Source organism: Panthera uncia, chromosome E1, assembly GCF_023721935.1.
Source record: "Panthera uncia isolate 11264 chromosome E1, Puncia_PCG_1.0, whole genome shotgun sequence".
Classification (NCBI taxonomy): Eukaryota; Metazoa; Chordata; class Mammalia; order Carnivora; family Felidae; genus Panthera; species Panthera uncia.
The window spans coordinates 3,753,220-3,768,772 of record NC_064814.1 but is presented as its reverse complement, the minus strand read 5'-3'; the positions used below and the strand labels follow the sequence as shown (position 1 = coordinate 3,768,772).

The 15,553-nt window shown below is 50.1% G+C and overlaps 1 protein-coding gene across 1 annotated transcript in view; it reads left to right on the top strand.

Moving 5' to 3' along the window:
* Nucleotides 1-13,505, top strand: part of AFMID (arylformamidase) — a 17,640-nt gene extending 4,135 nt beyond the window's left edge. The window contains exons 3-11 of the mRNA XM_049635594.1: nucleotides 8,558-8,662; nucleotides 8,746-8,794; nucleotides 9,218-9,303; nucleotides 9,399-9,471; nucleotides 9,661-9,758; nucleotides 10,055-10,133; nucleotides 10,255-10,396; nucleotides 10,586-10,690; nucleotides 13,375-13,505. Of these exons, the coding sequence (XP_049491551.1) occupies nucleotides 8,558-8,662; nucleotides 8,746-8,794; nucleotides 9,218-9,303; nucleotides 9,399-9,471; nucleotides 9,661-9,758; nucleotides 10,055-10,133; nucleotides 10,255-10,396; nucleotides 10,586-10,690; nucleotides 13,375-13,407 (770 nt within the window). The 3' untranslated portion in view covers nucleotides 13,408-13,505. The remainder of the gene's footprint in view (nucleotides 1-8,557; nucleotides 8,663-8,745; nucleotides 8,795-9,217; nucleotides 9,304-9,398; nucleotides 9,472-9,660; nucleotides 9,759-10,054; nucleotides 10,134-10,254; nucleotides 10,397-10,585; nucleotides 10,691-13,374) is intronic.
* Nucleotides 13,506-15,553: the final 2,048 nt, after the last annotated feature.

The window sequence follows — 15,553 nt, the reverse complement described above, 5'->3', positions numbered from 1 at the left end:
CGGCAAAGGCACAGGAAGGGCAAGTGATGAGAAATAGATTCCTGCTGAGCCAGAAAGCCTCTCCACAAAGGACAGAGAGAGAAAGAAAATGAGTTTTTATTGAATAAGGGTTAAACTGAACTGTGATGTGCACCACAGGCAAGCTGCTAAAGAGACTGTGAAACCAGAAAGAAACCTCACCCTTTTTTTTTTAAAAAAAAAAAAAAAGCTTTTATTTGTTTATGCATTTAAGTCATCTCGACACCCAACGTGGGGCTCGAGCTCACGACCCAGAGATCGAGAGTTGCACGCCCTCCCTACTGAGCCAGGCAGGCACCCCAGAAACCTCACCCTTTTATGCAGGCAGGCAGATACACCCCCACTGCATACCTGTTCTCAAGAGAAATGATACCTGTGCTGAAGCAGGTGGCCTCACAGTGCCACTTGTCCTCCTAGATCTTCCTAAGTCCACCTGGTAATGAGGGTGGCCATCTGTGCTTGCCAATTGCCTTTATCCAGAGGAAAAAGAAGCCTTCCCAACAAAGTACTTTTGTAACTTGGAGCCGGGCACCTGTAGAAGGTAGGCTCCTGTCTGACCGCAGAATCTGGGGGTAGGGGCACTGTATCTTGATGATTACATTTCAAAGTGATGACGCCCCAGGTCCTGGAGGAAAACATTCCGAGGTTGGAAAACTGGCAAGAGACTCATTTAGCTCTTCAAAATATTTACATACATCTCTCTCTCTCTCATACTTTGATTTGTATTCATCCTCATAGCCATCAACCTATTAACTGGCAGGGGGGCGGTGTTCTTTTCTAACAAGTAGACAGACCACCTTTATCTGCCACAAAGACCTGGCCTCCCTCAGGCCAGGGGACTGCTCGGTGAGCAGGGGCAGAAAAGAGGCGAGCTGGCAGGACAGGTTTTCAGAACTATTTCCTCTCTCAGTAGTTTTAGACTTGTTTTACCGAGACTCAGTGTCGTAGACTCTGGGTCTAGAGTTCTTTCTTGTCCAGCAAGAAAGCGGGACACAGGATTAAAATCTGAGAGACGGCTAATGCCCAAGAGAAGACAAGAGCCCCGATTCAGGGTCCTTGCTCTGTTTTTATTGGGATCAGAAGGCTTACAAACATGGTGATGGGTGTGCACAAAGAGACAATAAATCTGTGAACATTAACTCATGGGCGTGAGGGAAAGGGGGGTTTGAAGATATACAGTGTTAGGGGTTTCGGCGGCCAATATAAAACAAAATCCTGGCGCCGGGCAGATGGTTGTTAACGGCAGACAGGAGGCGCCGTGTCTGTTTGTCTTAGGTAGCCTAGGGGATAAGACGGACCGAGTGTGCTACCTCAGGATCAGCAAGGCACCTTTCTTTTGATAATTAGCTCCTCTCTGGGCCACTTCACTGCACAGAGATCTATGGCCCTATTTACCTGTTTACCTAACTTGGTTCTTCCTTCCTGTGAAAGCAGCTTTCTGCTATAGTACTAAATTGGGGGGTCCGCCCTGAATACCTAATCTTATTTACCGCATATACCTTTGTATTGGGGCCTTTGCCCCACCCTCTCTCTATTTATTTACCTCATCTTGTTTACCCAGACTTGGGTGTGAGCATCCTATGGCTTTGCAATTCTTTATGCCTTGTTAACCCATCAGTGCAGGCTCAGGGAATTCCTAAGCTTATTCCCCACCTCTTAGTACCAATACATTGTACACGAAATGAGGGAGGGATACATGGATGGATAGATGGATGGATGAATAAGGTAGGTAGGTGGGTAGGTTGGCGGATAGGCAGATACTGAACTGCCTTCTGGGCACCCTACCTCTGCCAGCTTCCGGCAGGTCCTAGTCCACGCCCCTCTCCAGGAGAACCAATCACCAGTGACGTGGGTGGAGCCTCGTGTCCGCCAGCCTCTACTAGGGATCCCCACCCCACTACCTTCGCAGGCTCCCCGCTTGGGCTTTTCCCTCTCCACCGGAAAAGTGAAAGGAGAAAAACAAAGGCACAAAAGATACAAGCCCCAGTTTTGTCGGACTGTGCTACAGTACATATAAAATTGACCATTCTAACCATTTTAAAGCGTACAATTCGGTAGCGTTTAGAACCTTCAAGATTTGTGCAGCCATCATCAGTACCTTGTTCCAAATATCATTTTCGTTGCCTCAGAAGGAGCCCTACCATCAGTCACTCCCCATTTCCCCCCCTCGCCGTCGCTGTCTACAGATTTACCTATTCTGGACACCCGGTCGGAATGGAATCCTACATGTATGTGTGGCCTTTTGTGGCTGGCTTCTTGGCATAATGTTCTGGAGCTCCATCCACGGTATATAATGCCGATCACTACTTCACGCCTTCATCGTATGGACCTACCACGTCATGTTTATTCACTGACAGACATTTGGGCTGTCCGCCTTTTGACAACTGTGAATAGGGCTGCTGTGAACCATCCGTGTACACGTTTTCGTTTGAAAGCTCTTGATTTCTTATTACTAAGTCCAGTAGACAAAGCCGTTCGACACAATTGCGTACATTCCAAATGCTTACTTTCACTTTGTGTGTTCAGCTCAGCATAGACCAGTAGCAAACAGGGTAGGGCTCCCAGTGTCCCCAGATCGCAGACCAAGCAGCCCTGCTCTGTGCCACCTTGGCTATTTTTAGGTAACCGTTGTTTTCTTATTACGAAAGGAGCATATGCTTACTCGAATAGATTTACAAAATAAAATCATCAATAATTCCACCACCCATCGTTAACCAGAGGATGACTGATGGGACCCTGCCATTTTTTTAAAGTGCTGCCACAGCCTGGTGGAATAAGGTCTTCAGCCTTTCTGGGACCGTGTGGTCCCCCTGCTGTATCTTGCATAAGTCCCTAAGGACTCTGGTCTCCCCTTCCTCTAATTCCCCTGACATGTGCTCTGGATGGGTCCCCGGGCCTGGGGTTTCTGTCTGTAAGAGTTTGGATACTTTCAGTTGCAAATAATAGAAACTCAGTTTCTTCAGTATCAAAAAGAGGACGTTTTAATGAGGTCTATTCATTGACGTCCTCCCGTGTTCCTGCCCTGGGGTCCGGAGACTGGAGGGCTGGTGGTGTTCACCCTCGGTGGGGAGGCTGTGAGTCACCTCGTTCTCTGCCCCTGCACCCAGCTGCCCGTCACCAGCCGCGGGGTCCACTCCTGGAGAGAAACAGTTCCTCTCTTTCTCAGGGTCAGCTGAGCTTTTTAATAGCTGAGGGAGACACGTCCATGATAGTGCATATCTACAGCTGTGTGGTTTGAATCACTCTTCAACTCAGAACATAAATTTCATAGTCTTTTCTTAGTTCTGGCACAAAATGAATCTGGCTGGTCCATGTATACTTTAAGAACTCTTGAGAAGGGGCGCCTGGGTGGCTCAGTCGGTTAAGCCTCTAACTCTCGGTTTCAGCTCAGGTCATGATTTCACAGTTCATGAGATCGAGCCCCACGTCAGCCTCTGTGCTGACAACGCAGAACTTGCTTGGGATTGTCTCTGCTCCTCCCCTGCTCGCTTGCGTGCTCTCTCAAATAAATAAATAAACTTTTTTTAAAAAATGAGAAATGAATAGACCTCCTAATGCAGAAATTCCACTGCTGAGAGTGCTTCCTTCAGACCCCCACACACAGTGGTGACGTGTGCGCGGGGCTGATCACGGCAGGGTTACTTGTGCTAACCCAGCCCAAATGCCTCCAGCAGAGGACTCCTTCCTCACGTGCCGATCCGTTCAATGAATATTTACTGGGTGCCTGACATGTACTGGTCACTCATTTTGTGCACGGAATACATCAGTGAGCAAAACACACAAACCCCTGCCCGTGCATCAATGTGAATCTTTTTCTCTTTCTTCTTATTTTATTATTTAAAAATAAATTTTTTGGGGGCGCCTGGGTGGCTCGGTCGGTTAAGCGTCCGACTTCGGCTCAGGTCATGATCTCACGGTCTGTGAGTTCGAGCCTCGCGTCGGGCTCTCTGCTGACAGCTCAGAGCCTGGAGCCTGTTTCAGATTCTGTGTCTCCCTCTCTCTCTGCCCCTCCCCTGTTCATGCTCTGTCTCTCTCTGTCTCAAAAATAAATAAACGTTAAAAATAAATAAATAAATAAATAAATATTTTTTTTTTAACTTTTATTTATTTATTTTGGAAGAGAGAGAAAGCTCGTGCTCGTACGCACAAGCAGGGGAGGGGCAGAGAGGAGAGACAGAATCCCAAACCGGCTCCTGGCCATCAGCGCAGAGCCTGGTGCAGGGCTCACACTCACAAATTGTGAGAGTTGGTTTTTTTTTTTTTTTTTTTTTTTGAGCAGCAGGCAAAGGTTTACTAGAGTATAAGATCAGAAAGCAAGAGGAGTATGAAAGCTCTCTTTACAGAGAGGGGGGCATTCAAAAGTGAATGCCCCACTAGTTGTGAGATCATGACCTGAGCTGAGATCAAGAGTCGGAGGCTTAACCGACTGCGCCCCCCTGGTGCCCCCCTTCTTACCGTATTATTGAAATACAGTCGGCTTACAAGGTATATTAATTTCAGGTGTATAACACAATGATTCAACAGTTCTCTACATGACTCTGTGCTCATCATGAGAAGTGGAGTCACCATCTGTCACTTTCCACGTTATCACAGTGGTATTGCCTGTATTCTCTGCTGTCTTTCACTGTGATTTTTTTTTTTTTTTTTTTTGGAGAGACAGAGATGGAGTGCAAGTGGGGGAGGGGCAGAGAGCAAGGGAGACACAGAATCGGAAGGAGGCACCAGGCTCTGAGCCGTCAGCTCTAACTCGTGAATCGAGAGATCATGACCTGGGTCGAAGTGAGACGCTTCACTGACGGAGCCACCCAGGTGCCCTGGTCATGACTCTTAACGGGGCAGGGGAAGAGTTCAAAGTAAATGCCGTAGTCCGTTAGAAGGGACAAGCGCTCTGGCAGTATGGAGCAGGCGAGGCGGGTGCTGGGCGGGGGTTGTTAGGGTGGCCAGGGTCGACCCCTAGAGGAAGGTGTGCTGGGCAGGGTTGATTTTGTAGAGCCCCAGGGCTTTTGGGGGTGGTGTGCCAGATGCTGCGGACTGAATCTTTGTGCCCTCCCCAGATTCACATGCTGAAGCCTTAACCCTTAGGGTGGCTGTATTTGGAGTGATTAGGTAAATTGAGGTCATAAGCGTGGGGTCCTGACCTGGCTGGATTCTTAGAAGAGACACCCGAGGGCTTGCCTCCCTAGAGACGCCAAGAGCCCCACAGCCCCACCCAGAAGAGGCGTGTATGCACCCAGTGAGGAGGTGGCCACCTGCCACCCAAGGGGAGGGCCGTCCCCAGACACAAGCCCCTCTGGCGCCTGGATCTAGGCCTTCCGGGACCCAGAACTGTGAAAAGTAAATGTAGGTTAAGCCTCCGCACCCTGAGGTATTTGGTTACAGCAGTGGGAGCCAACTCGCACAGGAGCCCCGGACGGACTTGAACCTGAGAGGGAAAGGTGCGCCCAGGACTGGCTCACACCTGTGGCCGGAGGGCATTTGGCGGAAGAAGTAGGCAAGCCGTGAGGGCCGCCCGTTGCTTCCAGCGGAGAAGGGGAGGGACATCCAACAAGGTAGTCGCAGGGGAGGCGGGAGGAGACGCACGGAGAGGATTTCCTCATGATGGGATGTGGTTTGTTGGGCCTGCGCAACTGGCATGACTGGTTAGCATGCAACCCTCAGATGGAATATAAGAGTGGAGGAAGGTCTATAAAGAAGGGAAGAACAAGGAAGCTGTGTACAGATGGGGAAAACTCTCCAAGAAACACTACGCGAAGTGGGCAGGGCAGACACGTATTTTATGTGCTGCCCTTTGGACGAAAGGTTGAGAGGGTCTATATCCGTGTTAGTAACGGAGGTCACCTGGGCAAGGGGCCGGGAAAGCAGGCAGGTGAGAGGCGGTGAGGGAACATCTCACTGGAAAGCCTTTTTTTTTTTTTTTTTTTAAGGGTTTTTTTTTTGGGGGGGGGGGGGGGGGGAAGGGGGGGGGGGAGGGGGGGGGGGGGCAATACACACCGGAAAAGTTTTTTTTTTTTTTTTTTTTAACGTGTATTTATTGGGAGAGGTGGGGGAGGGGCAGAGAGAGAGGGAGAGAAAGAGAATCCCAGACAGACTCTGCGTTGTCAGGGCAGACATGGAGTTCAATCTCAGAACCATGAGATCATGACCTGAGCTGAAATCAAGAGTTGGACGCTTAACTGGCTGAGCCACCCAGGCACCGGTAGGAAGCCTTGTGTGTGTGTGTGTGTGTGTGTGTGTGTGTGTGTGTGTGTGTGTGAACCATACAAACATATTGTGTCTCCATAAGAAAAATTAATGACAGGGGCGCCTGGGTGGCTCAGTCGATTGAGCGTCCAACTTTGCTGCTCAGGTCATGATCTCGCGGTTCGTGAGTTCGAGCCCCACGTCGGGCTCTGGGCTGACAGCTCGGGACCTGGAGCCTGCTTCGGATTCTGTGTCTCCCTCTCTGCTCCTCCCCCTGCTCACACACTCTCTCTCCCTCAGAAATAAATAAACATTTAAAAAATTATCTAATTAATAATAGATCCATTCCGTTAAGCAAGTCCTTCAGAGTGAGCTGTGTCCAGTGTGGCCGGCACAGGGGGAGCCTGTTTTGTTCCGTTCGTTAGACACTTGCAGGAGTCACACATCAGGCTCTCTGAGCAGCTGGTCGCTTTGGGAGATGGGAAGTCTCCCCCTGCCGCTGCCCAGCACCAGAGAGGGAGCAGGGACACACAGCAAGCCACATCTCTCTCCTCTAAGAAGCCTTGTGTCGTCCTTTCACTCTCAGGACAGGGGCGTCAGTAGACAAGGTCTAACAGCAAAACTAGTTTTACAGCCACTTGGCCTGTTCTGCAGAGGCAGCCTCGTCTCTGGTTTTGGCATGGGGGGAAACTTGGCATCTCCCATCATTTTTGTTTCTGTTGGCCTTGAGCGGTCTCTCTGAAATGGAGACGGCCTATTTTACCAGTGAGTTTAGGCCTAAACATACTTTATACAAACTATCTTTTCCTACTGGGTTTGTCCCTTCTAGAGTTGCAGAATCATCCAGCCAAGAGGTGCACTGGTTTCCTTTTGGGCCCACCTCTATGGACCCCAAGGTTGGGGACCTGGGCACCTCCAGGGACACGGATCCCAAGTTCATGTCTCACTGCCCCAATGTTCAGTATCAGAAAGATCACACTGATCAGGCTCTATTGTATTTATGTAAACTGTTTTGCAATTAATCTCCACACCCAACATGGGGCTCAAACTCACAACCCCGAGATCCAGAGTCACATGCTCTACTGACTGAGACAGCCAGGCACCCTTCCTTTTTGATTAGTACATGTTGGGTCCTATTTATGCAATCTTTGTCTATCCCAAGATCATGAAGATCTCCTGTTTTCTTTTCCAAGAGCTTTGTTGCCTTCTCTTTCATGTTTAGATAGTCCATCAGGAACTGATCTGATGTGGTGTGAGGTAAGGATCAAGAAACTTTTTTTTTAACGTTTATTTTTGAGAGAGAGAGAGAGAAAGAGAGAGCACAAGCAGGGGAAGGGCAGAGAGAGGGGGGGACAGAGGATCCGAAGCAGGCTCTGTGCTGACAGCAGACAGCCCAATGCGGGGCTTGAGCTCACAAACCTCAAGATCATGACCTGGGCCGAAGTTGGACGCTTAACCGACTGAGACACCCAGGTGCCCTAACAAACTATTTTGTTTTCATTTGGATATTCATTTGACCCAGCACTGCTTAGTGAAATATTTACTTATCACACACTTTTCTTTTTCTTTCTTTTCCACACAACTTTCTTTGAATTGTTTACTACGTATCAGATCCTGGGTGTCCAGAGGTGGGCAAAGCCAAGCCCTTGACGGTGAGGGCAACAGACAGTAAACAAGGTAAAAAATATATCAAGGATGATGAATGCCCGGCTGCACGATAACGCAGAGAAAGGGGATATACCGTACTGTATTTAAGCAGCCTTCTGTTACAGGCAGTATTTTGCTGTTACACATAGCATTACTGTGGGCATCTTTAAAACAAGTCCTTGGGAATGTTTCTGATTATTTCCTTACAAAAATTACGTGCATAAGGACTCATGCATCAAGGAGTATGATCTTCTCGGGCTTTGATACGTATCGTTATTTATTTGAAGTGAGTTTATATCTTGCTTCCCTGGAAGATTGATTTTCCAAAGACTTGGAAAAGTTTATACTTCCTGGAGCGTGAAACGGAGTACAACGCACGAAGCGGGCGCGTAAGAAAGTGGTGGTAAAAGGTGACCTTCAGAACCACAGCTCACTTACAGACAGATGTCAGCGCATAGTATTGGTCGCACTTGGGTGGGACAGTCTGGTCTCTTTGCAACTACACCCCCAGGGGAGGCTCCAGAACCCGGCACAGTTGATCATGAGGACTTGGGGGGGGGGGAGGGGCATCTTTCACGGAGTTCTGAAAAGTGGGGCTGATCGGCCGACCCAAAGGGGCTTTCAGCAGAAAGGTTTCTACCTTCGGTAAAATGGAAAACTGCTGCAGGTCAGCAGGTCGTGCTAATAGTGACCCGTCCACTTCTCGAGACAGCTACTAAGAGGGCCCGAGCCACCAGGAGGAACCTGCTGCATGTCCCCTACGGAGACGGCGGGGGGGAGAACCTGGACATCTACTTTCCCGAGCAAGTGTCTGAAGGTAGGCGAATGGGCGGGTGGTCCCGCAGCAGGGCTCAGCTGGGCACCCGGCTCAGCCCCCCACGCCCTGTGTCTGTCTTACAGCCTTGCCTTTCTGTGTGTTCTTCCATGGCGGGTACTGGCAGAGCGGAAGGTGAGTCGGGAGCTTGGATGAACAGGGAGAAAGGGACATCCGCCCTTCCCTGGTGTAGGAGATCGTGCGAGCTGCTGCTTCAAACTCCGTGTCTGACCACAGCAGTGAGTTCTCTCACAGTTCCGGAGGCCAGAAGTCTGAGATAAAGGTGTGGGCAGGGCCCTGCTCCCTCCAGAGGCGCCGGGGGGGAGAACCCACTCCTGCGTCTTCCAGCGGCTGGGGGCTCTGGGTTTTCGTTGGCTGTGGCCGCATCACCCCCGTCTCTGCGTCCATCCTCACGGGGCCTCCTCTGTGTCCGTGTCTCAGATCATCCCCCCCCCCCTTCTCTTATAGTGTCGCCAGTCATGGGATTTATGCCCACCCTGAATCAGGGATGATCTCACCTCGGGATCCTTAACTACACCTCCGTCTCTCTTTCTGCAGTAAAGATACATCAGCCTTCATGGTCAACCCACTGACAGCACAGGGAGTGGCCGTGGTGATAGTGGCTTATGACATAGCCCCCAAAGGTAAGGACGACGGTCTCACCGGTTTGAAGCCTGGTGGGCTTTGGAGGGGAGAGAGCCCCTGACGGATCCTGCCCCGACTCGTGTTCTCTGTGCAGGTACCCTGGACCAGATGGTACACCAAGCGACCCGGAGCATCGTGTATATCCAGAAGCAGTATCCACGCAACGAGTAGGTATCACTGCAGATTTCCCTTTGGCCAGACGATGTGGGAGGACCGTGGATTCAGCCCCCGGGATGCAGCCCAGCTGCTCCCTCTGGCCTGTGGAGCAGAAGGCAAACCGGGACTCCTCGATACCGACCTGATGCACTCGGGCCACCGAGTGCAAATCCGGCTCTCTCTCCTCTGACCCAACCCAGGGGGATTTACCTGTGCGGACACTCAGCTGGGGCCCACCTGGCCGCCATGATGCTCCTGGCCGACTGGACCAAGCATGCAGTCGCACCCAACCTCAGAGGTTTCCCTGGGACTGCGGGCTGGCCGGGCAGCCTTCTCCCTCCCCAGATGGGCCCGAGGGCCGCACCAGCTGCACAAAATCCCAACAGCCATGACGTGCTTGAGCTGGGGGCTTGGAGCCCTGTGACATGGGCTCGTCTTTGCTTCTTCTCTACCCCTACCCTGGTCTCGCCCCTTTGGGCCTGGACGCTGGGCTGGCCCCATATTGCCCCACTGGGTGCCTACAGGAAGACTGGTATGGTTGGGGTGTTGGCCCCACCTAGAGCCTGGCCCTCTGACTGCTCTTCACCTTTACAGGCTTTTTCCTGGTAAGTGGGATCTATGACCTAGAGCCCATCGTGTTCACCTCTCAGAACGGCCCTCTCCTCATGACCCTGTGAGTCACTTGCCCCCTCCTTCCCCAGCTGAGCTTGAACCTACCAGGCGGGCCAGGGGTGACGCCTGGGCTTTTCTCCGTCCTGACCCATGCCTGCCCCCCCCCCCCACCCCCGCATCAGGGAGGATGCTCGGAGGAATGGTCCACAGCAGCTCCTGGAGGCGGCCCTGACGCAGCCCGTGGATCCCGCCTGCCACGTGCTGGTGATCGTGGGCCAACACGACTCCCCCGAATTCTCTCGACAGTCCAGGGAATTTTATCAGGTACCCCCAGCACCCCGCTTCTGGCCAGAGGTTGAGGGTCATGCGCTGTCATTACCTTCCCCTTTATTTCACCCAAAGGGACCCCAAGACCATCAGCCATTTATTCAACAAATACCGAGCGAGCACCTGCTCCGGGTCAGGCAGGGCCCTGCTGCCTCACGCTCCTGCTTGGCCCTTTTCTCTACCCAGACACTGTGCAGAGGAGGATGGAACGCCTCGTTTGAAGAACTCCACGATGTGGATCACTTTGAAATCATCTGGAAGCTAACCCAGGACGACTACGTGCTCACCCAGGTGGGGCACATCCCTTCACTGTGGAGGGCATGGGTCCTGCCTTAGCACCCCCAGACATACAGACAGGAGGGTAGGTGGGGAGCACAGAGGAGTCACTTCATTAGTTCCTTGGCCTCTGGGAGGCTGGGGACCCTATGGTAGGACTTGAGTCCCCCCCCCCCCCCGCCCCGCCCCGGCTTCCTAGACTTCACCTCTCTTTGAAAGAGCCCCAGACTCTGTGCCTGGGCACACAGGTGGGAGTTGCACGGGGCTTGGTGCCGAGGCGGAGAGGCATTGATCGGGGCCAAGGAAAGTGTTAGCCTGTGTTAAGCATAAGGCAGAGCCAACTCCATACAGGACAAGATGGGCGGATTTGGTTCAGAAATGTTGATTACAACTTAAACGTGGAGAATCCTTTTGAAAATCAAACATTACAATTTTAACGTGGAGAATTCTTTTACAAGTCAAAGAATAAGCTGGGGAGAGTATTTGCCGCAGGCCTGGCAGATACAGAGTTACCACTTCTCTTCTTTTTCTTTTTCTCCGCGCCCCCCCCCCCACCCCCAACGGGAAAGTGGTTCTTCAGAACTTCAATTTTAATCAGCTGCCACCTCAGTAAGGCTTTGATAGCATTCAGTGTTTGTTTTTTTTTTTAATTTTTAAAAAATATTTATTTTTGAACGAGAGAGAGACACACACACACAGAGAGCAGGGGAGGGGCAGGGAGAGAGGGAGACACAGAATCCGAAGCAGGTTCCGGGCTCCGAGCCGTCAGCACAGAGCCCGACATGGGGCTCGAACCCACGAACTGTTGAGATCATGACCTGGGCCGAAGTCGGATGCTTAACTGACTGAGCCACCCAGGCACCCCTATAGCATTCAGTTTAATTCTTACATAATTAATATTCTTACTGTATAAAGAGTACTTTCGAATCAATAAGAACTGTTTTAATTTCTATTTAGAAACAGACATAAATAGCAAAAATGGATAAAGAATAAGGGATGGTTTAAGAAAAAATATAAATGGCCAGTAAACATGGGGGGAAGATTATACCAGGGATATTAGAAATGTCACTTAAAATGACAGTCCTTTCCCACCTGTCATTGAAAATGTTCTCATAAGGGGCGCCTGGGTACAGTTAGTTAAGCACCCGACTCTTGATTTTGGCTCAGGTCATGATCTCGTGGTTTCATAGGTTCAGCCCCATGTCAGGCTCTGTACTGGCAGCACAGAGCCTGCTTGGGATTCTCCCTCTCCCTCTCCCTCTCCCTCTCCCTCTCCCTCTCCCTCTCCCTCTCCCTCTCTCTGCCCCCACCCCCAACACACTGTCTCTGTCTCTCTCAAAATAAATAAACAAATGTCTAAAAAATTAAAAAATAGAAAAAAAGGAAGAGAAAATGTTCTAATGATAATTATGCCCAGCACTGCTGGAGAGATGGTGGAGGGGGTCCTCTCCAGTTCTGCCGGGGGGCACACAGCCTGGCAATATGGATCCAAACCCACTAGCCCAGTAATTCTGCTGCTTGGAATTTCTCTTCCGGATAATCAAAGAAATACACAGAGATAGCCCCTGCAACTGTATGAATATTCAAAACTGGGAAACAACCTAAATGTCCCAATGAGGTTACATTATGACATAATCAGGTAATGGAACACAGTTTGTGAAAATTAGTGAGGATACATCAAATTGATTCAGATGTGAAAGCAAAAAACACAAGAAACTGATCCAGTGTATCCCCAATTCAATGATACATAGACAGCTAGACCCTTGGAGGCATATGTATGCATACGAAAAACTCAATTGTCAGTGGTATCACACAGTGCATTTTAAAAATTCATTTCCAAAAAAAAAAAAAAAATTCATTTCCAGGGGCGCCTGGGTGGCTCAGTCGGTGAAGCGTCCGACTTCAGCTCAGGTCATGATCTCATGGTTCATGAGTTCCAGCCCTGTGTCAGGCTCTATGCTGACAGCTTGGAGCCTGGAACCTGTTTCCGATTCTGTCTCCTTCTCTCTCTGCCCCTCCCCCACTCACACTCTGTCTCTCTCTCAAAAATAAACAGTAAAAAAAAAAAATGCAATTCCACATTTGCTAACATGAGCACGTATTACTTAAAAAAAATGTGCTTTTGATTTTTTTTTTTTGAGACAGCACCAGTGGGGGAGGGGCAGAGAGATTGGGAGACAGAGAATCCCAAGCGGGCTCCACCCCGTCAGGGTGGAGCCCCATTCGGGGCTCGAACTCATGAACCGTGAGATCATGACCTGAACTGAAATCAAGAGTCAGGCACTTAACCGACTGAGCCACCCAGGCGCCCCTGTGTTAGGTTTTCAACTGGGGGAAAACAAATGCTCATGAGTGACATGAAAACTTTATTTATGAATGCTGACACTTGAATCTTACATAATTTTTACACGTTGTGAAATAATATTGTTTCGGTCTTTTCTCGACCATTTAAAAGAGTGAAGCCATCCTTAGCTCATGGGTCGTACAAAACCGCATGTCGAGCTGGAGGTAAATCTACGTATGGTCGAGAGCTTCTTTCGAACCCTTCAAAGGAAGGATGGGACTGGGCTGTCATTTTAAGTGGCATTTCTATCATCAGTAATGCAGCCTGTTTCTTTCTTTCATCAGATTCCTCCTGAGAGAGCCTTGCAAGCGCCTCTCCAATCCTGAGGCTTTTGTGTCTTTTCTTATCGCTGCAGATGATTTTGAGAACAATCCTCCAGGAGCCCTGACGGCATTGGACCCCCACCAGCGGGCACCCCGATGGCGAAGCTCCCCCCCCCCCAGACCCCGCAGGCTTCCCCTTCCTGCCAACCTGGCCTCTCCCCACGCCCAGGAGCGCCTCCATTTTCTCTGAACACCACTAAAAATCTCCACGGCCTTTTGCTGGTCTGGATACATCAGATCGATTCAGATGTGAAAGCTGAATGTAGCATGTAATCTGAAACACTAAAATATTCAAAAAGCTTCCGCGACGCAGGCACACGAGAATGACATTATAGGAGTGACTTGAACTTATTATTCCAGATCGTCAAAGGAAATGAGTCACAAAGTGTGGGACTTCATTTAACGTTTGCAACAAATTCCTTGTGGGACATCCCACGGCTGCTGGCAGGAAACCCAGGCTGTCTCCACACCTAGGTCAAGAATTGCGCCCCCTAGGTTATGCCCTGTCAAAGCAAAATGCCTTAAACTAAGCAAAAGACAACAAAAATGTGTCTGCCACCTCTATGATCCTGTTTTCACTTAAGAAGGATGCATAGACCTCTATGTGGGCACGTGACATACGATACACAGATATCTATAGATCTAGAAAAAAGACCAGCAGGATATACACAGGGTAACAGCAGTAAACAAAGCGAGACCGTGGGAAATTTTAATTTCTTCCTCTCATCTAATATAAATGATTGTATTACTATAAACAATTGAATATAAAAGTTATACTAAATAGACTGTGGACTGGATAAGTATTTTCATGGCTTGTGAAAAATGGGGTAGGGACGCCTGGGTGGCTCGGTCGGTTAAGCGCCTGACTCCGGCTCAGGTCGTGATCTCACAGGTCGTGAGTTCGAGCCCCGCGTGGGGCTCTGTGCTGACAGCTCAGAGCCTGGAGCCTGCTTCGGATCCTGTGTCTCCCTCTCTCTCTGCCCCTCCCCTGCTCATTCTCTCTCTCTCAAAAATAAACATTTAAAACTAAATAAATTTAAAAACTGGCAGGGCACCTGGGTGCCTCAGTCGGTTGAGCATCTGACTCGATTTCAGCTTAGGTCATGATCTCCTGGTTTGTGATTTCAAGCCCGGAGATGGGCTCTGTGCTGACAGGATGGAGCCTGCTTGGGATTCTGTCTCTCTCCCCTTCTCTCTGACCTTCCCCTGTTTGCTCTCTCTCTCTCTCTCACACACAATAAATAAATATTTTTTAAAAATTTAAATGATACAGGGGCACCTGGGTGGCTCAGTCGGTTAAGTGTCCGACTTCGGCTCAGGTCATGATCTCGCGGTCCGTGAGTTTGAGCCCCGTGTCGGGCTCTGTGCCGACAGCTCAGAGCCTGGAGCCTGTTTCAGATTCTGTGTCTCCCTCTCTCTGACCCTCCCCCGTTCATGCTCTGTCTCTCTCTGTCTCAAAAATAAATAAACGTTAAAAAAAAAATTAAAAAAAAATTTAAATGATACAGTAAAAAGTTTCCCGGGGTACCCGCCTGGCTCAGTCGATAGAGCATGGTAGAATATACGACTCTTGATCTCAGGGTCATGAGTTCAGGCCCCATGTTGGGCTGGGAGCCTACTTAAATTTTTAAAAAAGAAAAAGTTTCCAAGAAGTTGTGACATTAAAAGAATAGAAGCCAGCAGCCCGCATAGAGCCGGAGCACTGAGGAGGTCTCTTATTTCTGGCCTGCGGATGTGAGAGGCGCCACTCAGCCACCCCTGCAGCTCGGGAAGTGACTTCAGAACACCCTGTTCCTGACAGAGGACACACAGATTTTTCCCGTAGGCTGCAGGATTTGCCGTTGCTGGGACACCGCTTTGAGGTGGGAACCAGCCCCACCCACCTTCCCTCTCTTTCCTTGTTCTCTCCCAAGTTTGCCACTGCCCCCGGCCCCTCCTGGACGCCCAGGTCTGGGAGGTCAGTGATGCCTTCAGGGACTTCAGTTCTTTCTCTGTCCCTTTGTCCTTCAAGCTCACTTGAAGCTTTGGGGCGGCAGTGAAGCCCTCTAGAACTCTCCTGACTTTGTGGAGCAGGTGGGGGCCTGTCTTGGCCCTCTTCGGTTGCCTAGCAGCCAGGCGCTGCTCAGAGCTCTGTTCCTGGAGACTGGATTCACTCCCTGTCCTTTCCAGACTCCCACCAGCCACTCTGGGTCTCTGTTTATTCACCTGTAA